General features: G+C 49.3%; 1 protein-coding gene across 2 annotated transcripts in view; it reads left to right on the top strand.

The window, feature by feature from the left end:
• LRP1 (LDL receptor related protein 1) overlaps positions 1-25,788 on the top strand; it is a 1,298,976-nt gene that overhangs the window by 782,516 nt on the left and 490,672 nt on the right. For both annotated transcript variants that reach the window (XM_085654639.1, XM_085654638.1), the window contains exon 56: positions 6,626-6,809. In XM_085654639.1, the coding sequence (XP_085510765.1) occupies positions 6,626-6,809 (184 nt within the window). The remainder of the gene's footprint in view (positions 1-6,625; positions 6,810-25,788) is intronic.

Below are 25,788 nucleotides of genomic sequence, written 5' to 3'. Positions count from 1 at the left end.
TGAGGGCTTGAGAGCAGGCGCGCAAAGCACACGTCGTGCGTGTCAGCCCGGGCCGAGACAGCTTCCCGGGCGCGCGCACACAGTTTTGGAGATTATCGCAGCCGCACCCAGTTCTTCACAAGTCTTTAAAAGACCATTTACATGTTAACGAGGCTTTGTTTATTTTTTCACCCCTTCATCTCCACATGGCAAAGGCGACAATGTTCTGCTGCGTGGATATTTCTTTTTCTCTGCAGCGCAGGAGAAAAGAAGTTTGTTTATTCCTATTCACCTTTCCTGACCCCTGCAGCTGCTTATCACATCAGGCTGTGACACAAAGTTTGACTAATGGAGTAGGTAAGAGAATGTGTTACTATTTGTTTTTCTTTTTTAAAATATACACAGGCCCAGCAGGACACGTACTTCGTGAGTGCTTCATTTAAACAGTTTTTATCATTATCATGGCCGATGCAGGACGACAATAAAAGATGCCCAGATAACGCTGGTGATTAATGATCCAGCTGGAGAGCAATTATTTGTCTGTTAGTAGTTTTTAAATGCAGATGAACTGTATTTTATGTGGAAGCTCAGTGGGTTACTGCCTTTGTCACAGAGATCCTTGTGTTACTTGCAGTTCAGAAGTTACAATCCTAACATAGGACAGTGACCAATGAACTGTAATCAAAGAGCTGCATACAAACCTGAATGGTATAGTTAGAACTTTGCTTTTTTTGTTTTGTGATATAGTTAGAACTTCCTCAGTCTTTCATTATTCTAATGTTGCTAAAATGAGTATCTTTAAGCAGATATACATTTTTATCAGTAAAGACAACCCCTAACCACTGGAGTACTCTTTAAATCCAGAGTTTGTGCTTCTCCAGACCAAACCCTCTTAAAATATACTGCCCACCAGTATGGATGACATGTGATTCATACACCTTGTAATCCTCATTGGCTTATGTGACATTCCCTGTAGACTGATTTTCATAATTGTATGAGTCATTGTCTCTGTATAATGTGTGCGTGGTGTAAAGTACTGACACACACTACACTGATATGAGTAGCGCTGTACAACAAATGAAATGCATATGAGAGAGGAGCTACGTAAAGATGAGGGGCACTGTTGGAGGGTGGCAGTGAGGGAATCCAAGGAGGAGGTCAATAGGGGGAGGGGCTATGGAGCGATGAGGGGCACTGTTGGAGGGTGGCAGTGAGGGAATCCGAGGAAGAGGTCATGGGGTGGAGGGGGGAGCTAGGGAGAGATGAGGCACTGGTGGAGGGTGGCAGTGAGGGAATCCAAGAAGGTCACGAGGGGGAGGGTCTATGGGAAGATGAGGGGCACTTGTGGCGTATGGCAGTGAGGGAATCCAAGGAGGAGGTCAATAGAGGGGCCATGGAGGGATGAGGGGCACTGTTGGAAGGTGGTAGTACAGGTATTTACGGAGAAAGAGGTTATTGGTGCGTCGCCAAAAAAGACTTTCGCATCAGCGCTGAAGCCGGCCTTGTCATGGCCTTTCTGTTTTTGTTTATTTAATTAGCAGTCGGGTCATAAGGGCTACTGTGGAACATACTTTAAAGTGCATGCTAATTATATTTACTGCTAAATTCAATGTTTTACGTTTGAAGGTGATTTTACGAATATAATCAAGCCTGTAAGGGAGTGCGTTGCAGAGTACGGGGTCAGGTGGAGGTAGTAATGAAGAGGGATCCTCCATGAAGCCTCGAACAGAGGGAGCCCAAGTATTGTCACTTGCCTGATACTCAGAAACCTCCTCTTCTCATCAAAGGGACATTACATGGAAAAAACACTTTTTGAGAGTGATAATATTTAGAAAGAGATTTGGAAAAGAGTGCATTTTACTGGACCTTGTAAGACTAAGAAGAGATAAAGGAGGGCCCTGAAGCAGGCCTGCCTAGACATATATGCAACAAATCGAGCCCGCAGTGGCCCACTCAAAGGCACCCTTGGCCCACCCAAATAAAAATTCCTGGAGCCGGGCCTGCTCCTACCTCTACTACATTTGAAAAAGGCTTGCACCGCTAAGGCCTGTCTTCTAATTCTGTGTGTGTAAGGACACGTGTCACTTGTGTGGCCATGTAGGTTTGGGGTGCTAGAGACCATGTTACTCTACTTCTTGCTCTGAGAAAAAGTGGCAATGCTTCTGAAACTGCCCGCTGCGATTGCTCAAACTGTACCTGTTCAGTGTATACCCTACACAGCTGCTGCAAGTGCAGTGAAACTGGAAAATGTGTTTATGCAAGCATTCGTTCACTAGCATAGGTATCTTGGCGCTAGGAACCGCAATCAAGAGCTGAAAACGGGGGCAGTGGTTGCTATTTTTGGGGGGTGGGAGGGCAAAGCTTTAAGTGGGCCGGGTGTCACCAGCAGTTTTTTAAAGAGGGCCTCGAAACGGGTCTCTATCGGGCTCTGTTTTGTGCCCTGGCCCTGACTGCAGTGACAGCAGGCACATCGATGTGCGGTGCTCACTTCTCACCAGTGGATGTTAGGGCATGACGTCATGCCAGGTGAGCGTTGTAGGGGAAGGGAAATCCTTTAAAGAGAGTCATTTCCTCTCTAGATTTCCCTTCTCTTTTTGAAACGCAGGAGCAGCAACATCGTTGTGGTGTCATCAGGGCTTTAAGTGGAAGCTTTTTCAATATTATATACAAGCCATAGCTGCTGCTAATTTATCTTGTGCAACTAACAACCATTGACAAAGCCAATTGTCCTGACTTGTTGTAGGTATGATGTTACTTGCTGACACATATATCAGGATGCAATGACAGAAACAGCAAAATGCAACTCGAGCGGCACACTATGCTAAGCACAGGTTTCTAGCTTATGTGTTTTTAAGCAACGCCCCTAATTACAGTACCCACACCCCTTTGAGAGACGCCCCCCCCCCCCAGTTTTTTTCATCCCACTTAAAGCCGGGGTGGGGGGGGGGGGGCTTCTTCCAGGAAAGCTAGAGCTCCTTCTCTGTTACTTTACCTGTTGTGTACTTAAAGAAAGCAGCTGCATTACCTGTTCTGTGTGTCACTGAAGCGAATTGCGACTGCCTGTGCTTGCCTGTTGTATGTCGGGTCCAGCCGGGAAAGCAGACACTACACTGACTTTGAGTATGAACCTCTCTTACAGGCACTTTTTATGAACACCCTACAATAAACCGGCAGCAGGAAGGGGGCAAGGATTTTGTGCTACTGGGAAAATAGTATCTTGCAATTAGCATGAACCCTGTTCGGTAAATAAGAGCCTATGTTCCTACATTTTCTTGTAATTTGTTGGTGGAGCCCTAACTTACTGCCTTACCTCAGCTATAGAAAGCGCTATTTCCAGGGCTTTAAGTGGGCCGGGTCTCTGTGGCTTCCAGCGCTTCGTCACGAGGTTATATGAGCTATTTAAATTCGAAAACGAATGCACAAGCAGAGCCAGAGGTCTCTTCAAAGTGTAAACAGGCAACAGAGGAACTAAAGTAAGCATTTGGCAAAGCAAATCGTTGTGGTTTTTGTTTAATGGTTTCCTCACTCTTTAGACAAAATTAACAGGTGCCTAAATCAGTGCAAGGGAAAAGTTGTGAAAATTTCCACTGCTACTGTACGACGCACCATACCCTGAAAAGTGCTATTTTAATGTGTTTAGCCATCATTGGGTGTCACCAACAGGAGTGCCCTGAAGCTGACGCCTTATCTCACCACGTAGAAATATTAAGGAGCTTCACTAATGCAAAATGTATAGCACAGAGTGCAACAGTGCAAGCTATATGCACAAGTACAAAGGTACACAACACCAGTGCAATCTAAATGTAATATGAACAGCGATTAAAAAAAACTCAGAGCGTTCACAGCAACGTTAATAGGCTTCTTAGTCTCTCCTTAATACCACCTTGTATTCATTTATAACCTCCCATGAGGACTGGCCCTTTTACTTCTGTTGTTACATGGTATGTTGTGTTTAGTCTGTAAGCTCTTTTTTCTTTGAGTTTCTCCGACTGCAGGCACGACATGCTTTCCTGCAACATTCATTGGGCCATGCGCGCTCTCACTTTACAAGCAGCCCAGCACAATGGCGGCTTCTTCTTTTAAATGCAATAGGTCTCACATTTACAAGGGTTTGAGCTACTGGCATTGTAAATGACAATGCCTTTTATTTGTGTGTTAATTATCAAATTAGATTTAAAAAAGGCATTGTAATTTACAATGCCAATATCTTAAACTCCCGTAAATGCGAGACCTATTGCATTGCAAATGCTTGTTGTTTCTTGGAGAGGTGTTGAGCCTCTCCTAAAAACTATCTTTTTCTCAAGTCAGCAGAGACAGGAATTGTCCTGTAGCAAGCAGTGATTGAAGAATGGTGCTGCTGACCAGTGCCCTGAGGCTTCAGGGAGTGTTGTCCACACATAACATATGGATTGGGCTGGCTTGGTCGTCTTATCCAGTATGGAAATCACTGTTGATCAGATTCTCAATTCTGGTTTGCCCAAAACGGATTCATCTCTATACTTTAGTTTTTTAAGATCATTTAGGTTGCCATCAAATCCTGGTAGATTAAAAATGACCTGCCCCACTTTAAAAGTCGCAACAAAGGTACAGCCCTTCATTCCTGTCAGTCACTCTCGTTTACTCCACCAATACTACAGAAGCTACGACTTTGTGCATTGGACACAGGTGCAGTGTCTCAGCCAAATTCCAAATGTTCTTATTTAATGTGTTTTGGGGATCTAAAGAGATGCTTGGCGGCAAAGAAGAGAGGAATCAAGATTTGTTTTTAGGGACATGTTTTGGGTAGGTTTTTTGAGAAACGGTTTAATTATTATCATTTGTAGTTTGAGAAAATTACTATAGTTGTTTTTTTTAAATTATATTTTATGTAGTCTGGCAATGCTCCTTAATAGTTTTGTGGCTTTTAGGAAGGTATTGGCCCCTGTTGTTCGTCAACAACTAGAGTTTCCATGTCTGGTATCTGTGCTCCCACGTAACTTTTGTTATGGAGTGGCAGTGTGTGTGTGTCCTGTAACTTCTCAGGTCTATCATTTTTTTTGTATGTGTCGTCCTGTAGCTGCCCAAGAGTGGTATACAGGGGCTTGGCTACTAGTGGCGCAGCCGGTGTAGTGGCTCCTGGGCCCAGAGCCTTTAGGGGTGCCCTGAACCCTGTTTCATATTTATTGGCCTTCCAGTAGTATGGCGACCCATGTGCCGTGCTGGGACCCATGCGCCGTGCTGGGACCCATGCTCACGGCACCCTTTGTATGCCACTGGAGGTAGAACAGTGGATCCCATATGTTTGGGACTCTGTAATCTGACATCCTCTGATTATACACTGCAGGTGATGTGAAAAGCATGTCTTTCAAAGGCTAACACGCCCACCACCACGCAGCACCATGGCTGGTGTAAGGTAGAGCTCTCACATGTCCATGTCTGACTGACTCTCTCACTGACTGACTGACACTCTCACTGACTGACTCTCTCACTCTCTCACTGATTTTCTGACTGACTCTCACTCTCTCTCTGACTGACTAACTCTCACTGATTGACTGACTGACTTCCTTGTTGACTGACTGGCTCTCACTCTCTCTCTCTCACTCTCTCTCTCTCTCTCTCTCTCTCTCTCTCTCTCTCTCTCTCTCTCTCTCTCTCTCTCTCTCTCTCTCTCTCTTTCTCACTGACGGACTGACTCACTCTCTCACACTTACTGACTGACTTTCTCTCTCTCTCTCACTGACACTCTCTTGTTGACTGACTGACTGACTCACTGACTGACTGACTCTCTCACTGACGGACTGACTCACTCTCTCATGGACTGACTGACTCTCACTCGCTCTCTCACTGACTGTTATACAGGTACAATTTCCCAACCTTCACCCTCCTGTTGTTTATGTCCCCCCATAGCAAAATAAAACCCATAACAAGCAATCATTGGGACAGGCAGATAGAAGTTGCCAGCACTGAAAGGACAAAAAAAACCTCAAGATATTATTTATTGTTAATACTCTTCTAATATGGTCGTTCAGTTGTACATAATGCGTTCTTGGTCATATATAAGGTAACAAAAATGCTTCTGATACTTCTTTATTATAACTTTTCAGCATGCTGCAGACTTATGTACAGCACTGCTTAAAGACAAAGACAAAGTCAATATCTCTGGCTTAACACCTGTAAGGTCCCAAAGGCGAGACCTGTTGTCTATGTCAATGCTTGCTATAAATTGGTGTTAGATTTCTTTCGTGCTGCGTGATTTTCTTTTCTTTGTTTGGTGCTTCTAAATGCTTTACACTAGTTCCTTTGTTAATTTGCATTCGAAAGGAGAGCTCACAGAGCATCTGAATTTAGTAGGTACAACATGAGTAGGTGTGTTCACCTTACACTTATTGCTTGTGAAACCATAATTACAGAAATCAGTATCTGCAGTCGATGACACACATAGTGCATCCGTTCAAACACCAGCTGTGGGGTTTTCAAGACACATTTTAATAGTCTGAAATCACTTCTATGGTCTTTTCTTTCATTTTACACAGTTTGCAATCCCTGCTGTAGTACAAGTACATTTTAAGGTTTCCTTTGAAAATTGTAGGGGGACACTGCTGCACAATAAAGTACAGACGGTTGCTGGTGGGAACAATCATTCATATGTACATATTAACCTTTGCAGTGCAGGTGCCGTCCTGGATTTCGACTGAAGGATGATGGGAAGACATGTGTGGATGTGGATGAGTGCACAACAACGTACCCATGCAGCCAGCGGTGTGTTAACACGCTGGGAAGCTTCCGGTGTCTATGCATTGAGGGTTATGATACCAGATTAAACGATTCCACAGGTTGCAAAGCTACTTCAGGTAAGTAGATGGCTCAAGGAAGAGCACGGGTGTTCAATACACTAAGACCTACAGCTGTGAAAATGAGATGTACATACCATTTCTTCTGTCATTGTTCACTTTCCCAAAATAGGGAAAGTAAAACATGTAGTCTTTCTATGTTGCTGAAGGAATTGTTGGAGCAAAGTAAGCATACAATATGGCTATCCAAACATAGCGTTCCAAGCTCAATTTGTTGAGGTATTTGTGGACCCATTCCCTGTCTCTGATCCTGGTAGTTAGGAAGACTTTGACTACAGCATGCACCACAAATGGACTTTGCCAGAATGCTTATCAGGCTATAACAAAACAGGCACAGAAGCTTTGTTGCTAATTGCTTGCAACATTGTACTGATAAGTGGTTATGCTGAAGCAACATATAAAATAAAGTACCTTTGCTGGTTGGCACCCAGCTTCTTTTGAATTCTAAGATAATGCCAGGAAAACAAGTGGAAGGAAAATGGTGCAAAGGATTTTACACAATGCTATTTGTGAGATGGGAAAAGTGAGGTGTTGACCTGTTCCAGGTTGGTTTGTAACATATATTACAACATTCTAAACAGTAAGTAACTGTAGGAAGCTGGCTCTGTATATACTATACCAAAATGAGCACGGAGTCCAGTGGAACCCCAAAGGTAGGCAGAGGTAAAATTAGATAGCACCCTACTCTCTATTTGTGGTAGTGTGGACGAGCAGTAAGGCTTTATCAGAGGGCAGTGTTCAGCATTTGTTGTACACACTCAGGCAAGAAATGATGTCACACACTCAAAGACTGAACTCAGACCAATTTGTCTGTATACAAATATTATTTAGTTATTTTTATTTTCTAGAGCCAAGCAAGCCTGGTACAGGTAAGTGTAAATGGCACTTTTCAAGGCAGGTTGAGCAATAAAAGCAAGCCAAATGAAAATGTCTTTGTTACAGGTTTATAAATCTTTTCAATACAGTGGAAATTACTGTCAGATTACTTTTGATTACTTAACAGATTACTGTATGGATTAGTTCTTCTACTCCGTGTGATATGCCTAGTTATCACACTGGGATATTTCCTAGAGAAACGGCAAGTCAAGCAGTTTTTAGTTATTTGCAATTTTTTAAGTTCTCATACAAAACCTTCTCCACACTATGACTGTTTTTCCTTGAAAATTGTACTATGTATTCCTAAGGAGAAAATATGGTTATCGGTTACCAGGCAAGTACTTGGTTTTGGGAGTTGGTATTCTGGAGTTAGAACAAGGGTTCCCCCAGAATCTAGGATGCACTCTTGAAACCCCCTCAGCGGCACTAGGGTGGCTGGTTGCAGAGTGCTGAGGCCCAATGTTATCCAGTGGGGTATAGGGGGCCTCCGGCTGGTGGCTGCTCATAAACAGGCCACAAGGTTGTGGACGCAAAGCTCCTAGTGTTAGTCTCGGGGGACAGGGGGATCCGAGTTAGCACACAAGGTGCACCCGCAGCGGCACAGGGGCAGCTGTGTGCAGGGTGGTGTTTTGGCCTCGGGTGCCCTGTTGTTTTAAATGGGAATTGCCAGTTTTGGATTTTGGCTGCAGGATCGGTCCAGGAGGACTTCCGGGAGGAACTAACAGCTGGGCAGGTAGTTGGAGGGCTCAGGGACGTAGGTACACCTCTGGTTCTTTTCTCCAGGGCCGCTGGATGCAGTGTTGTCTTTTGAGGTCAGATTTCACCTTGCCGGAACACTTGCGGTTGGAGAGGGGGGTCTCCTTGCAGGAGAGGCCTGCTTCTGATAGCAGGAGAGGCTGGGGGTCGCAGATGGCAGGCACTCCCCAGTCAGGATCCGGGATTGTACCCAATCCCCCACGTGGGGTGAGCACACCAAGGGTGTAGTAACCCTAACGTCAGTAGCCCATTGGCTACTGACCTTGAACCCTAAAACGCTCTCTAAATACAGTATTTAGGAGGCAGCCCTGAAACAAGAAGACGGATTCCTGCAACCAAAGAAAAAGGACGAAAGAAGATGCCCAGCAGAGGAGACTGCATAGAAGAACTGATTTGGCCCCAGCCCTACCAACCCGTCCTCAGTTTCCAAAGATCTTGCGCCAAAAGTCGTCTTGTCCTGCAGCCAGCGACCTCCAGAACCCTAAGATGACTGACTGCCTAAAACAAAGACCGTACCTCCTGTGAGCAGCAGCTCTGTTCAAAGGAAACTTCCAAGACAGACTCTGAGCCTGCTGAAGACAAAGAAACCCGAAGCTTGGAACCACCACTGCACCCGACTTCTACGGCCTGCATCCAGGTGGCCTACCAGTCCTAGCGAGTTCCCCAGCACTCCAGAGTCTGACTCTACCGTGGGCTGACCCCTCCAGGACTCCCTGACGTCACCTGCGGCCTCTGCAGAGAGACCTCAACCGTGAGTGGGCCGGTAAGGTGGAATCCGACCTCAAAAGGCACCCCTGCAACCAGCCAGCCTGCGCCCTGGAGAACCGGAGGAGCATCTACGTCCCAGAGCCCTCCAACTTACCTGCCCAGCTGTTGGTCCCCACTGGAAGTCTTCCTGGACCAAGCCTGCAGCTAAAATCCAAAACCGGCAACTCCCATTGAAAACAGGGTACCCAATGCCAAAACAGCACCTTGCACCCAGGTGCCCCTGCGCCGCTGCGGGTGCCCTTTGTGCCCCCTATCCCCCATTGGATAACATTGGGCCCCAGCCGTCTGTACCCGTCTGCCCTAGTGCCGCTAAGGTTGTTTCAAGAATGTATCCTTGACCCTAGGGGAACCCTGGTTCTAACCCCAGAATGCTAATCCCACAACAAAGTACTTACCTGTAAAGCGCTAATTTAATTTCTCTCCTGTTTTTCCTTGAAAAATGTTTCAAGTGTGGAGTTGATGTGTATGGAAAAACTGCAATTGTACAAAAACTGATTTACTTACCTTTTCTCTAGGAAATGTCCCAGTGTGATATCTAGGCACATCACACTGAGTAGAAAAAGTAACTTAAAAAGTAATTGAAAAGTAACATACAAAGTAATCTGTAAACTAAAAAGTAATTTCGACATTTTGACTTACCTGTATTTCAATCAACTGCATTTAAACCTGCATTCAATTGTAAAACATTGCATACGATTTTGCAAAGCATTTACCTTACCTGCTCCAGGCTTGGCTTGTTTCTAGAAATAAAATAACTAAAAAATATATCTGAAAGAAACACATAGTGATAGATTCCTTACCTTAGAATTACCCCCAGGTGTCAGACTGGATCCAGAAAGATTTTGTCAGAAGGTGGCGTTGTGGTCGCAGAGATAACGTCGTGGCAGCTACTTAGACGCCGCTCTCGCACGCTGACGTCAATTCTTTCTTTTTCCATGCCAGCAAGCACAGATTCGGAGAGAGCGGTACCCCCAGTCACTTGTTGAATGAGTTTTTCGAGGCCTTTTTGTCTCCTCTTCGAATCGATCGACTCCTGGTGCCGTAGGGATGCCCGGTTTCAAGCCCTGTGGGGGCTCTCATCGAATTATGTCAGTGATGGACCTGCACCGTTTTTGTCTCTACTGCTTGGGGCACGACCACGACCTCAAGCGCCGAACACTTTGCGGGAGAGGTCCCGAAAGTTGCTTGAAGTCTGGCAGTCTGCTCCGCGCCGTTCAAGGTCCCGGTCCCGTGGGAGGTCGAGGGACCGGTCACGGAGCCATCACCATCGTACTTCGGGATCGAAGTCTTGGTACTCGGGGTCAGGTAAGGCGAAGCATCACAAAGTCGAAGAAGCGCCATCGCTCACCGACTTACCCTCACCGGTCGCGGCTGAGGTTGCGGGTGGTGCCTCCCCACACGGCTCTGGCGGAGCCTACGGTGTCGCCGTCGGCCTACCCGCCCTTCCCGGGTCCGTCTGCGACTCCGGCCCAGCTGCAGGAATTTCTGTCAGCCATGGCCCACCTCTGGGCCGTCGGGACCCGGGGGCCTGACTGGGGTCCTCAGCCTTCACTGTCGGCGGCTCCAGTTCCGGCATCGCTGTCTGCTCCGGCGCCGCAGGGCCCCCAGGGATCCAGGCTTGGATCCTGGTCGACGCCGGTTGACCTAGTGACAACTCCACCAAGGTCGACCCCACCGGCACCACCTCCTACGTTGTCCGTGCCCCCGGATGACACCGTCCCCGGTTTCAGCCCTGAAGTGGAACGGTGCCAGAACGGCGTTGCTCAACGCCGATTCGGACGACGATGGGGCCTGTCTACCCCTATGTCCAGCCTCCGTATTTTTGGCCTGTTCCACAGCCTTCGGAGGAAGGGGAGGACTGGGAGGTGTCTGAGGACCCTCTCACAGCACAGTGTGAGTTTGACCCGGACTGGGTTGAGGAATTGGGGGATGCAGCGGTCTTGACACCTCTCCTGACCTTAGCATGCTGACTCCTCCTACCGTGGCTACGGAGGAGGGTGCGAGTTATGCAGTGGTGTTGCGTAGGGCGGCCTAAGCGCTCCACCTCGAACTCCCTACAGTGGCCGTCAGGACTAGCCTGCTGACAGAAGTGCTTCAGCCGGCGGCTACCTCTGCGGAACCACTGCTGCCATTACCTGGTCCCGGGCGACCCCCTCTTTCTCTCCCAATTCCCTACCCCTGAGAGCCTGGTTGTCCAAGCCTCTACGTCCCTACCGCACCTCCGGATAGGGAATCCAAGAGACTGAAACAGTTTGGGAAGAAGATTTTTTCTTCCGCCAGTTCAGGGCTGCGGTCTGTGAACACTGCATGCCTCCTAGGTCATTATTCCCACTCTATGTGGGATACGGTGGCACAGGTGCTGCCGCCTTGTTTCGGACGAGACCCGGACAGTGTGCTCTAAAGCTATTGCTGAAGGGAGAGATGCGGCAAAGCTCACAATACGATGTGGCCTTGAAACCGCTGACTCGCTGGGCAGGGCGATTTCCACGACAGCTGAGGACTACTGGCTTCTTGGGGGTGTCCAGAACACCCTGCTGGACATGCCCTTTGATGGCATTCGCACAGATAGTGTGTTGGAGCGTTTTAAGGACTCGCGGGCTACAGACAAGTCCTTGGACCTTTCGGTCACTCGCCCTCCTCCGTCTTCTGCTTTTCGCTCCTTTCGTGGCTACGGAAGGGGCACCCCAACATGTTCACTTCAGAGCCACAGGCCGCAGCAGCGACAGTCTCAGCGCGGACGTGGGACCCGCAGAGGCGGGTCAGGGGGCCAGCAGGTGGGTCAGTCCACCTCCACCCCGGCTACCACTTCCTCCAGACCTTCCTAGTCCAGTTTTTCAGGCCCATCAAACGCCAGTGGGCGTCAGGTTTCGCCATCACCTTCCCCACTGGCGCACCATTACTACGGAGAGGTGGGTTTTACAAATAGTCCGAAGGGGCTACTCCCTCCCCCTCGCGACTACCCCTCTGGCCTTTCCACCCCAGTACTGCCGCATGTCGGGGGACACTTGGCACTTCTTCCACAGGAAGTTGTGGCCCTCTTGGCCATTGAGCATGTTCCTGCACCAGAAGTTGGTCGTGGTTGCTCATCCCACTACTTTCTGGTGCCCAAGAAGGATAAGGGGCCTGCGTCTTATCTTAGACCTCCGGAACGTCAATCGCTTCCTCCGGAAGGAGAAGTTCAAGATGTTAACTCTGGCTCAGGTCTCGTCTGCCCTCTACCCTGGAGACTGGATGGTAGCGTTGGATCTGCAGGACGCATATTTCCATATTCCCGTCCTGCCGGCCCCCCGGCGTTACCTGCAGTTTGCAGTAGGCCACGAGCACTTTCAGTTTACCGTGCTCCCCTTTGGACTTACCAGCGCCCCTCGGGTGTTCACGAAAGTGATGGAGGTGGTCGCAGTTCATCTGCGCAAATCATGGGTTCCAGTCTTCCCCCTATCTCGACGACTGGCTGTTGAAGGCAGGATCGCCCCAGGCAGTCGTCTCCCACCTCCAGACTACGGCCGACCTCCTGCATTTACTGGATTTCTCCATCAATGTGCCGAAGTCGCACCTGACTCCCTCTCAGAAGCTACTCTTCATTGGAGCGGTTCTGAATACGACGCTCTATCGGGTCTGTCCTCCCGAACAGCGAGTTCAGGATATTCAGGCTCTGATTCCGATCTTTCTGCCTCTATCCTGGGTTTCGTTCAGGCTGACCCTGAGGCTGCTGGGCCTCATGGCCTCCTACATCCCGCTGGTCGATCATGCCAGATGGCTTATGCGGGCTCTGCAGTGGGAACTGAAGTTCCAGTGGGTGCAGCACCAGGGGAACCTGTCCGAGTCTGTCCAGATCTTGGAGGGCACTGCAAGACCGTTGTAGTGGTGGCTCACAAAATGGCATTGGGTCAGTGGCAGATCCCTCTTCCTTCCCCAACCAGAGCGCACAGTGGTGACTGATGCGTCCCTCCTGGGATGGGTAGGTCACATGGGAGAGGTGGAGATCAGAGGCCTCTGGTTTCCGGCGGAGTCCCGGCTCCATATCAACCTTCTGTAGCTTCGGGCGATCTGACTTGCACTGAAGGCATTCCTTCCCTCTGTCCGGGGCAACACCACCGCCATGTGGTACTGCAACAAACACGGCGAGGTGGGGTCGTGGACCCTATATCAGTAGGCTCTGCGCCTCTGGACATGCCTGGAACATGAGGGCATTTCCCTGGTGGTTCAACACCTGGCAGTTTCACTGAACGCCAGGGCGGACAAAATTAGCTGCAGGTGCATGATGGATCACGAATGGCGTGTTCCCTCGGACATGGCGCAAGGTCTCTTTCAACAGTGGGGAGAGCCTTGGTTAGATCTATTCGCCACCGAAGAGAACGTGCAATGTCTGCATACTGCGTGTTCCAAGGCGGCAGTCGCTAGGCGAAGCTTTTCACCGCGAGTGAAGTTGCGGTCGGTTTACGCCTTTCCGTCTATACCACTTCTACCCAGAGTGCTGAAGAAGATCAGGCACGACCGGCCCCAAGTCATTCTTGTGGCTCCGGACTGGGCTCGAAGAGTATGGTATCCTGAGCTACTCAGTATGACCATCAATCCCCCGATCCGACTGCCTCTTCGGGAGGATCTTCTGTCGCAGCAGCAGGGGACGATCCTCCATCCGAGCCTGTCTAGTCTCCACCTCCTTATGTGGAGATTGAGCGGCGGCAGTTGATTCATTTTGACTTGCCTCCTGAAGTTTGTAATGTTATTAAGGCTGCCCTCCACTAAGTTGGTATACGCCTGCAGGTGGAACAAATTTGTGGCATGGTGCACAGCAAAGGCTGTGTATCCCCTTTCTGCCCCTCTTTCAGAAGTCCTTTTGTTTCTTCTTATTTTGGCGCAGCAGGGCTCTGCTCTGGGCACTAACTTTCTGCTATTTCAGCCTTTCTCAGGCTCCCTGATCAGCCCTCTCTTTTTAAGTCCCCTGTTGTAAATAGATTTCTGATGGATACATCTGCCAGTGGATTCCTCACCTTGTGGATATCCCCTGCGCCAGCAACATTCGGAAACTTTTGTAGCAGTCCACACCGATGAGGTCGAAGACGACGTCACAGAGACGCGACTCCGCTGACGTCACCGGCTCCATAAGAAGACCTCGTTGGCGTGATGACGTCAGTTCCCCTTTTTCCGCGCCGTCGACGCCAACGGATTTCGGGAATTGCTGTTGGTAGCTTCACTGTTACTTTGTGTTTTTCTGGTTTTCTCTGTTTCTCTTTCGAGAAATATGTCGACAAGGAAGTCGGGCTTCAAGACCTGTCGGAAATGTGGCAAGCACATGTCAATTACAGACCCACATGAAGACTGTATTTGGTGTCTCTCGTCCGACCATGATGGGGATGGTTGTTCTTGTTGCCGGAAGATGAGTTCTAAGGCTCTTAAAGAAAGGGAGGCGAAGCTTTTCATCGCCAGGATGAAGAAAGAAAAGGGAGGAAGGAGAAAGTCCAAGTCCAAGTCGAGGTCGGCGTCCAAATCGACTTCGGGTCATGCTTCGAGAGGCAAGAAGCATAAGAAGAAGAGAAGACATTCTTCACGGCATCACTCCGATAAGAGTTCGGCGTCGAAGTCGCCGGCTCGGCGTCGGAGGGAACCCGTGTCTCCTTCTCCAGTCCCGGCCTCACCTCTGGTTCCTTCTTCTCCGGTGGCTTCGCTGGCTCCGGCTTCATCTCCGGTTCCGGTGATATCCCCGACTCCGGCTTCATCTCCGGCTCCGGTTTCATCTCCGGCTCAGTCTCCGGCCTCGGTTGAGGATTTTCCAGTCCTGGGTGAGCCTGCGACGCCGCTTGTTCCACCGTCGGCGCCGGTAGGCCCGAGTCCGGTGATGCCTGACCAGTACCCTGCCTTCCCTGGACCGGGTCAGGACCCCTCGCATTATCTGAATGCGATGTATGGGGTGTTTTCGAGGGCCATGTATAACACTGGTGCACCTGCAGGTCCGATTGGTCCAATGGCTTTTAACTTGGGAGTGCCGCAGGTCTATCCTCAAGCTCCATTTATGCCGTTCTTTCAAGCGATGCCGTCTTGGCATCTGCCGGCGCTGAGGACGTCGACTCCGCTTCCCTCTTCACCGACGCCGGCTCGACCTCGTTCGACGCCGGCTGCTCCTGTGGATCCACGTTCGACGCCGCTGCCGGCGCCGTCGGATTCGAACACGGCGCCGCCGACGCCGCTGGTGCAGATTCGATCCAGAAGGAAGGCACAGAGAGTGGTGGATGAAAGGAGGTATCTTTTGGAGGAAGCTGAACCTGAAGAGGGAGAGTTGGTTGAATCAGATGAGGTGTATGAGAGGAGCTAAAGGACGCAAGTGGTTTGGATTTGTCTCCGGAGTGGGAGATCACTCCTCCATCAGATGAGCCCTCAAAGGATGCAGCGCCGTATCATGCGGTTATTAGGAAGGCTGCAGAGCTGCTTGATCTCCAGTTGCCAACTACGGAGTTTAAGTCAAATATATTAACTGAGGTATTGCATTCTCCTACGGCAGTGTCAGAACCATTGCTTCCCTTCAATGAGGCTATTGTTGACCCTGTCATAGAGGTCTGGCGTAAGCCTTTTTCTGCTCCTGCGGTTTCCAAGACTGTTGCTAGGAGATACAGAGCAGCCCCAGGGGACCCTGAGTTTTTAACATCACACCCTTCGCCTGAGAGCCTGGTGATTCAGGCAGCTTGTTCGGGGAAGTCCAGGGGTGCTTTTCCTCAGGTGCCTGGTGACCGAGAGGCAAAGAAGTTAGATCAGTCGGCCAAGAAGGTCTTTTCATCGGCCAGCATGGCACTTAAGTCGACAAATGCAACTTGCCTCTTGGGACGATATGTGCATGCGCTTATGGATTTGGCTAAGAAACTGGCGCCAAAACTGTCTGAGGAGGATAGGGCTGGATTCAATGAGATCTTGTTGGATGCCCAGGCGGCTGCACGCCAGGTGATCCAGAGTGGATTGGACACGGCGGATTCGGTGGCGAGAGTCATGGGATCTTCTGTCGCCACCAGAAGGAGTGCATGGTTAAGATCTTCGGAGTTTTCACAGGATGTCCAATCGATTTTTTTGGACCTGCCATTTGATGGTTCTGGCCTGTTTGGCAAAAAGGCAGATGCTGCTCTGGAGCGATTCAAAGACAGCAAGGCGACAGCTAAATCTCTGGGCCTGCAGTCTCAGTCGAGGGGTCTTTTAAAACATATAGAGGTTTCGGAAGGACATCTTTTCGAACCTATAGGCAGACGCAGCAGCAGCAGCAGCAAGGTAACCAAGTCTAGAGGTTAGAGGAAGAATCAAGGGTCGCTCACGTGGCCGTCAGCTCTCCTCCTCCTCTTCCTCCTCCTCAGCCCCTCCCACCACCGCAAAGCAGCCCTAGATCCGCCATTCCGGATCATGCTGGTCCTGTGGGGGGCCGGCTTACCCATTTTCTGCAAGATTGGGAGTCTGTAACTACAGATCTCTGGGTTCTGGATCTTGTAGAAAATGGGTACGCCCTTCCCTTTCGGGAGTTCACTCCGAATTACCCTCCTTGTCAAGGTGCTTGCTCGGAGGACCACCGTCTTCTCCTACAGGAGGAAGTCCTGAAGCTGTTTCAAAAAGGTGCGATAGAGGTGGTTCCAGAGCAGGAGAGGGGTCGGGGATGCTACTCCCGGTATTTTCTGATTCCCAAAAAGGACGGCAAATTGCGTCCGATACTGGACCTCAGAATCTTGAACTTTTACCTGAAACAGGAGAAGTTCAAGATGCTCACCCTTGCGCAGGTTCTTCAAGCGCTGAATCAGGAGGACTGGATGGTGTTGCTCGACTTGCAGGATGCGTATTTTCACATCCCCATCCTGAAGTCGCACAGGAAGTATCTCCGGTTTACGGTAGGGTCGCAACATTATCAGTTTGCGGTCCTTCCGTTTGGTCTTACTTCGGCACCTCGAATCTTCACGAAGGTGATGGCAGTGGTAGCAGCCCATCTCAGAAGGTCGGGGGTCTCGGTTTTCCCCTATCTGGACGACTGGCTAATCAAGGCGGAGTCTCCGGAGAAGGTGCTGCGTCATCTGCAGGATACAACTCATCTGTTGTACAAATTTGGTTTTTCGATAAACGTGCCCAAGTCTCACCTGGTGCCCTCTCAGCGCAACCTGTTCATAGGTGCGGTACTGGACACTACTGTTTGTCGGGCATCCCCCCCTCCTCAAAGGATTCTCGACATACAGGAAATGATTCCTTTATTTTACAACGGAGCGGTTGTTCCAGTTCTGAAGGTCCTTCGCCTGCTCGGTCTGTTCGCCTCCTGCATCCTGTTGGTCAACCATACACGCTGGCACATGAGGGCGCTCCAGTGGTGTCTCCGCAAGCAGTGGTATCAGCACAAGGGAGATCTCAGGGAGTCTGTGAGGATCTCCAGAGAAGCTGCAGCGGATCTATCTTGGTGGAGCGTGGAGGGCAATCTGTCCCAAGGAAAGCCCTTCCATCTACCTCCATCGGTGGCAACAGTGATAACGGATGCATCCACCTTAGGGTGGGGTGCTCATCTGGGGGATCTGGAGATCAAGGGTCTTTGGTCTCCAGAGGAAAGGTTGCTTCACATCAACCTTCTGGAATTGCGGGCGATTCGTTTGGCACTCAAGGCCTTCCTCCCTTCCCTTTGCGGTCAGTCTGTTCAAGTCCTGACGGACAACACTACTGCGATTTGGTATATAAACAAACAGGGAGGAGTGGGGTCTCTTTGTCTCTGCAGAGAGGCCCTGCGTCTATGGTCCTGGGCTCAGGACCATCAGATTTGTTTAATGGCAAATCATCTGGCCGGGGTTCTGAACGTACGTGCGGACAGTCTCAGTCGGCAGTTCTCCGCCGATCACGAGTGGAGGCTTCATCCGGAGGTAGTTCGTTACGTCTTTCGGATGTGGGGGACTCCTCAGGTGTACCTGTTTGCCACTCACGAGAATGCTCACTGCCCATCATTCTGCAGTCTCCAGTATCCGATGCAGGGAGCGTTGGGGGACGCGTTTCAGTTGAGTTGGAGTCTCGACTCCTTTACGCGTTTCCTCCCATACCTTTGATTCCTCGGGTTCTGAGGAAGATTCGCCAAGACCGGGCCCAAGTCATATTAATCGCCCCGGATTGGCCAAGAAGGGTGTGGTACACAGATCTTCTCCACCTCTCCTCGTGCCCTCCGCTCCGTCTCCCTCTGAGGGCAGACCTCCTCTCTCAGTCGGAGGGGCAGGTTCTACACCCCCACCTCCAGAGCTTACACCTTCATGCCTGGAGATTGAACGGGGCAACCTGAATCCTTTCTCTCTCCCGCCAGAGGTGGTGGATGTTATTTTATCGGCCAGGCGACACTCCACCAAATCTATATATTCATATAGGTGGTCTAAATTTGTGCTTTGTTGCGGAGAGAGGTCCATTGATCCCTTGAAGGCTCATCTATCTAACATTCTACAGTTTGCCCTTTCTCTTGCTCAGCAAGGCTTTGCTGTGGCAACTGTGAAAGGATATTTATCGGCTTTGTCGGCTTTCCTTTGTTTGCCGGATCAGCCGTCATTATTCAAATCACCTATTGTTCTTCGTTTTATAAAGGGCCTTACAAACAGGTTTCCTCCAACTCCCTTTATTATGCCTCAATGGGACTTAAACCTTGTATTAACTTATCTTATGGGTTCTCCCTTCGAGCCCTTACACAAGTGTCCTTTGAGGCTGCTGTCCTTTAAGACAGTATTCCTCATTGCAATCACCTCGGCAAGGAGGGTACGTGAGCTTCAAGCTCTAAGTTCAAAACCCCCATTCTTGACTGTTCATGCTGAACGAATGGTACTCCGGACCAGGGCTGCATTTTTGCCTACGGTGGTAACTCCCTTCCATTTGGGGCAGTCCATTACCCTTCCTTCCTTCTATCCTCCCCCTCACCCTTCCTAGGAGGAGGAGAGGCTTCACCGCTTGGACCCTAAGAGGGCGGTGAGCTTCTACCTGGACAGGACAAAGGACTTCAGGGTTGATGACCAGCTCTTCGTGGGCTTTGCTGGCTGCAGGAAAGGTCGAGCGGTGCACAAGCGCACCCTTTCCAGGTGGATTGTCTTGTGCATCAAGATTTGCTACTCCGTGGCTGGTAAGGAACCTCCGGAGGGTTTGATAGCTCATTCCACTAGAGCAAAGTCTTCCACGTCTGCTTTGTCTAGGGGTGTTCCTGTGGAGGACATTTGTAGGGCGGCAACTTGGGCCTCCCTCCACACCTTCGCAAAACATTATTGCTTAGACACCGAGGTGAGGAGGGACGGACACTTTGCGCGATCCGTCCCTCAGGACTTTCTGGTATAGAAGGGTGGACACCCTCCTCCGGGAGTGGGGACTGCTGTGGAATCTATTCACAAGGGGAGGAATACACTGGCAGATGTATCCATCAGAAGAACAAGTTACTTAACTTCGGTAACGCTTTTTCTGGTGGATACAGTATCTGCCTGTGGATTCCTCACTGACCCACCCGCCTCCCCGTTGTCCATCCTTCTATACCTGTAATTCTATTGATGGTATTGCAAATGTGTTTTGTTACTGTCAAAGGCATTATGTTATTTCTTGTGCCTTGCTATTTATTCTCCACACTGTGTGTGTTGCTTTGCATATCATGTACTGTGTATATATTGCTGTCCGTCCGTGTGCCTCAAAGGCACGGAAAAAAGGGCGGAAGTGACGTCATCACGCCGACGAGGTCTTCTTATGGAGCCGGTGACGTCAGCGGAGTCGCGAGCGGAGCCGTGTCTCTGTGACGTCGTCTTCGACCTCATCGCCGTGGACTGCTACAAAAGTTTCCGAATGTTGCTGGCGCAGGGGATATTCACCAGGTGAGGAATCCACAGGCAGATACTGTATCCACCAGAAAAAGCGTTACCGAAGGTAAGTAACTTGTTCTTCTCGAAGGCATTACTCATCTTTTCCCCCTATTCCATTCGTAATGCCTCAGTGGGACTTGAATCTGGTTCTTACATATTTAATGTGTGCTCCCTTTGAGCCTCTTCACAACTGTCCTCTTCGTCTCCTGACTTTGAAGACTGCTTTCCTGGTTGCCATCACCTCTGCCAGGAGAATGAGTGAGCTCCAGGCTCTTTCTTGTAAACCTCCTTTTCTATCTGTTCATCTGGACAAGGTTGTGCTCAGAACACGAACATCCTTTCTGCCAAACGTTTTCACTGCCTTTCACATCGGGCAGACCATCACTTTGCCCACCTTCTTTTCGCCTCCGCATCCTTCTAGAGAGGAAGAGAGGCTCCACCGCCTGGACCCAAAAAGTGCGCTCTCGTTCTACTTGAACCGCATACAACAGTTCCCGATGGATGACCAGCTCTTTGTTGGCTACGTTGGCGCCAAGAAAGGTCGGGCCGTACACAAGAGGACTATTTCTAGATGGGTCGTCTTGTGTATTAAAGCCTGTTATTCTCTGTCTAAGAAGGAGCCTCCGGTGGGGCTGCGCACCCATTTCACCAGGGTGACGGTAGCCACTACAGCATTGGGATGTGGTGTCCACCTGCAAGACATCTGTTAGGCAGCTACGTGGGCCTCGCTGCACACTTTAACTAAGCACTATTCCCTGGGCAGCCAAGTCTGGAGAGACAGCTTCTTTCGCCGTTCTGTTCTCCGGGACTTTCTGGTGTGATCTTGGTACGCAGACCCATCACCGGGGTTGGTATTGCTGGGGTATCCATTCTAAGGTGAGGAATCTATCTCTATGTATTTCTTTCAGATGAACAAGTTACTTACCTCAGTAACGTTATATCTGTTAGAAACATTAGTAGTGATAGATTCCCTACTGCCCCACCAATCCTCCCCGTTCTGCGAACTAATTTCTAGGGTTAAGGTCATCCCTTCCAGGACCCTAGTTTCAAGGCACCAGTGGTCAGTATCTTGCATGGCTCTGCGTTCCTGGCGCGGAAAGTCGTGTACAGAACTGACGTCAGCTCGCGAGGGCGACGTCGAAGTAGGTGCCGCAATGTCATCTCAGCGACCTCAACACCAACGACGGACGAGGAGCCGCACAACGCCACCTTCCGACGCACAGGGGTACTGCTGAAGAAAGATTTCCGGATCCAGTCTGACGCCTGGGGGTAATTCTAAGGTAAGGAATCTATCACTACTAATGTTTCTTACAGATATATCGCTACCGGAGGTAAGTAACTTGTTCTTTTGATACAAACAAATTGGTTTTGAGTTCAGTCTTTGAATGTGTGACCTCTTTTGCTGATTGTGTGTGTACAACTAATGCTTAGCGCAAACCTCTGATAAAGCCTTGCTGCTTCCCCACACTACCACAGATAGAGAGTAAGGTGCTATCTACTTTTACCTCTGCCTACCTTTGGGGTTCCACTGGACTCTGTACACACTATATCTCATTTAGGTATAGTATATACTGATCTCTTATTCACAAGAGAGAGTGAGAAAAGCTATTCAGTAGCAATCTCCCAAAGTCAATTGTATCACACAAGGCAACTGCTGCTGTCTGTATACCATACAAGAGGATCAGATAAAACTATGAACAAATTAAATTAACAGGAAGAGTGTGAAAAGGTCCCACTGTGGTCCCTTGTTAAACCTCTAGTTATCTTCAGGTGCTAGGGTATCCAAAAATATTGGAGAAGACGCCTCTCTCCCTTATTGTGGCGTGCTTCCATCATAGGCGTCTTTCCACACCCAGGTAAGATGGTACTACCTGGGCGGACTCAACCAAAAGATGTTATGGGAGTTCTTATATAACATATTGAATGGCTATGCAGGGAACCAGATGAGTGAAGTTAAAAATACCTCCAGGTATACCCAAACAATGGTTTATTCCTAGGGTACCTGGGGTACTGGATAAAAACGTGATACAAAAAGGGGTATTCCTTCTGACCATTATTGGTTCAGTTTTACCCACATCAAACTGCCAACATATTTCTGCCCACAACTAGAGCCCTCAAGGGTCTGGGGCCTTCTTCAGGGCTAGAAATTCTACTCTAGGGGGTCCCTGCTCTATAAATCCTGCATGTATTTCATGCGTGTGAGGCCTAATGCGCTCACCTGTTTCTTTCAGTTTTCCAGTAGTTTTTTAGGTCTCGTCTGAGTCAGCGCATGCGCTGCCCTGTGAGACATTTAGTGTGTGGGCTTTTAAAAGTGCTACCACACGCTTTTGCTGGCCTAGCGCTTTTGGTTACGCGCGCGCGTAGCCGCCAGCTTTCAGCGCCCGATCAGGCGCCACCTGGCTTTCCTCTTGCCTGCTCTCTGAACGCTCCTACGCCCCTACCCCGCTGAGTCTCGTGTTAATTGGTGCTTTCACTTTCGCCGCAGCGGGCGCTCGCACCACTATTGAAGCCGGGCTTGTATTTATCTTTTTTCGACAGGCCCTTCACCTCTCCCTCCCCTCGGCTCCCTTTCTCCACCCGCCTCTTTAGACTTTCGTCTCTTCGCCTCTATTCCTCTCACCCATCAACTCGCTCACAACCTCCAGCTTTTCCCACCTCATCCTCTCCGCCTCTGATCCGTTTCATTTAAGTCCACATCTCTCTCCAGCGCGGGTAGAATGATGCTAGTGAGAGATCTTTTGACATCCATTCCTGAAATGCTATTTCGTTATGAAAGTCATTCATATTTTGTAAAATGTACAATAAGGTTGTAAAACGTCACTGGAGATGCAAACAGGAGACTGGTTCAAGAACTCAATGTCTCTCATCACGGTTTAGCTGCTACTGCAAAATATTTTCTGCGCTAAGCAGCGTTTCTCGTGCAGACAAAACACATACTTTAACACCAGCAAAATGGCAAGAAATGTTATTCATTTGAATACTCGCCCTCCCTCATACGACATTTGAAGAATAGAACAAGGGAATGGACTTTCTTGAAAATGAGGAACCGACTGCACCACAGCCTCAGGAAGCAGCTTTAATAACAAGCTGACTTGATTTAAACTCACAGAAGGATGTGGGGTGGATTGGGATACACTATATAACACTGTTGTGCAATATTGAATAAACCCCGGTGGGTGCTCACGCGCACACCACATTCGAAGCTGGGCTTGTCTTGTGTCTTTCCGACAGGCCCTTCACCTCTCCCTCTGCTCCGCTCCCTTTCTCCACCCGCCTCTTTAGACTCTTTCGTCTCTTCGCCTCTTTTCCTCTCACCCATCAGCTCGCTCACGACCTCCACCTTTTTCCCCCCTCATCCTCTCCGCCCCCGATCCGTTTAATTTAAGTCCACATCTCTCACCAGCGAGGGTAGAATGATGCTAGTAAGAGATCTTTTGACATTGTGAGAAAGTGCCATCTTTCTTGCATGGTATGCCTGTGAGAAAGTGGCTCTGTATATACTGTTCCCAAATAGGTACAGGGTGTACAGAGTCCACAGTCCGAAGAGGTTTGGCAGAGTCTAAAGTTAGATATAACCTTACTCTCTAAAGTGGTAGCTTGGTCGAGCAGTAAGGCAGTATCACAGGACAGTGTAAAGCATTTGTTGCACACACTCAGCCAGCAAATGGTCTCACACACTCAATAACTGAACTCTAGGCCGATGGTTTATATATAAAAAAATATATGCTTGTTTTATTTTAGAACCAACATTAGGTATTAAAATATACTTTCTCAGAGTGAGATGCTTTATATAAATACTTTTGCATTATGCAATTGACTTTTGTAGAAAGTTACAAGTGGTTGCAATAGGCAACACAATTCTAAACACAATAATGCATTGAATTCAATGGGAGTTTCAAGTTATTTGCCACAGATTACTTTTAGGATTACTTTTGGAATTCCAGTACTGGATCCTAGATTCAGTCCTGGGTCAGTACTTGGAATCAAGTGATAAAAGTCGACTTAATTACTGTGATGATCTTTAGACAATATTTTGCTATTTTAAAAGTTGTCACTTAGAAAATATTTCATAGAAAACAGTCAATGATTCCCTATGGCAGAAAATTCAAGTTGCAGGTATAGTATGTTCTCGTTACTTTTGTAATCCAGTACTGGGTGCCTAGACTCAGTACTGAGACCTTTATCCAAAACAGGTAAGTAATTACGTTTTCAGATATTTTACGATTTTTAAAGAATATTTCAAGATTGGAGAAATTGACAGAAGAAATTTCACAGAAAAACAGTCAATGATTTCCTATGGGAGAAAATTGGGTTACTGGTAAGTACGGTTGTAAGTATTTTTCAGAGTCAGTGCTGGGCACCAAGATCCAGCACTGGGAGCTCACTTAAGAGCAGGTGAGTATTTTCGTTTTCGTTACTCGGCTGATGTTTGGTGAATATTTTAAGTTTTGAAAAGTCCACACTTAGAAGAAATTTCAGGAAAAAGCCAGTCAATGTTACCCTATGGAGAAAATTGAGTTATCGGTTTAAAGGTAAGTACTCGACTGGCAGAGTTAAGGTTCTGGGCATAGATTCAGGGGTCTCCCAGGGTCAGGTGCGTACAGTTGGTTCACACTCAGCGGCACTGGGACGGCCGGTTGCAGAGAGAGTTAGGCCCAATGTTATCCTATGAGGGATAGTGGGGCCTTGGTTGGTGGCTGCTGACTAGCAGGCCACGCTGCTGTGGGAGCTGGGCTCCTTTTCACTTACTCAGGGCAAGTGGGGAAGTAGATAGGTGTAGAGGTTGCACTGCCAGGGCCACTCGGGCGGCTGGGTGCAGGGTACTTTTGAGCCTTCGGGCGCTCAATTGATTTCAATGGGAAATCTCCGGTTTAGAAAAAGACTGCAAGCTCGGGGACGAGGATTCTTCTGGTGCCACCACCACTTCGAGAGGTAAGTTGGGTAGTTGGAGGATAGGTAAGTACCCCGGGATTAGGGACAGGGGGCCGCGGGCGCCGGGTGCAGGGGGCCTTTTGATGTCGGGAAATCTTACCCTCTGTTGATCGCGGTAGGGGGGCACCTTGTTCTGAGGCTGCAAGCTTCTTCAGGAGTGTCGAGGGAGGTCCTTGGGTGCTGGACTCTGGGTCACAGTCGCTGTGGGGTTGTCCTCGTGGTCTTTGTTCACTCCAGCACAGGCCAGTCTTGGCTGGTGCAGAGTGTGCTGGGTTCGCGGTTCCGGGCTGCTGCTAGGGATTAGAAGTAGATTTGGAGTAGAGCCTCTACTCATGCGAGTCCCAGGGGCTTAGAGTCAAAAGGTAGCCAGGTCCTCCGGGGTTTGTGAGGTTGCTGGCCACAAGAGATGCCGGGTTGGAGCAGGTTCGAGGGTCGACAGGCCGGTAGGGCTGGGGCCAAAGCAGTTTGTGTCTTCCTCTTCTTAGCAGCTGCAGGGCAGGTCTTCTTTCTTCTAGCTCTTCTTCGGATTTTGGAATCTGAAATCTGGGGAAGGAAGGTTCAGGGTGCCCCTAAATACTAGATATAGGGGCCTTACAGGTAGGTGAAGAACAGGGACCAATGGGTCCCTGTCCTGGGGTGGGTACACCCCCTATCCTGCCTCTCTCCTGTGGGAGGTAGGCAGTAGCCTAGTCCTGATTGGGCAGGGCTTCACATCTGAAAGATGGCGAGAGCCCGGAGATGTGCTTCACCTCGCCTCCCCCACCTGAGGGGTAGGGTTGGCAGGCTGGCACATCCCCTGTCCTTATTTGGGGTTTCCGGCCAAGCTTCCTGCCAGAGTGGGGGGT

Source organism: Triturus cristatus, chromosome 4_1 (assembly GCF_964204655.1).
Source record: "Triturus cristatus chromosome 4_1, aTriCri1.1, whole genome shotgun sequence".
Classification (NCBI taxonomy): domain Eukaryota; kingdom Metazoa; phylum Chordata; class Amphibia; order Caudata; family Salamandridae; genus Triturus; species Triturus cristatus.
This window is presented reverse-complemented; position numbering and strand designations above follow the sequence as displayed.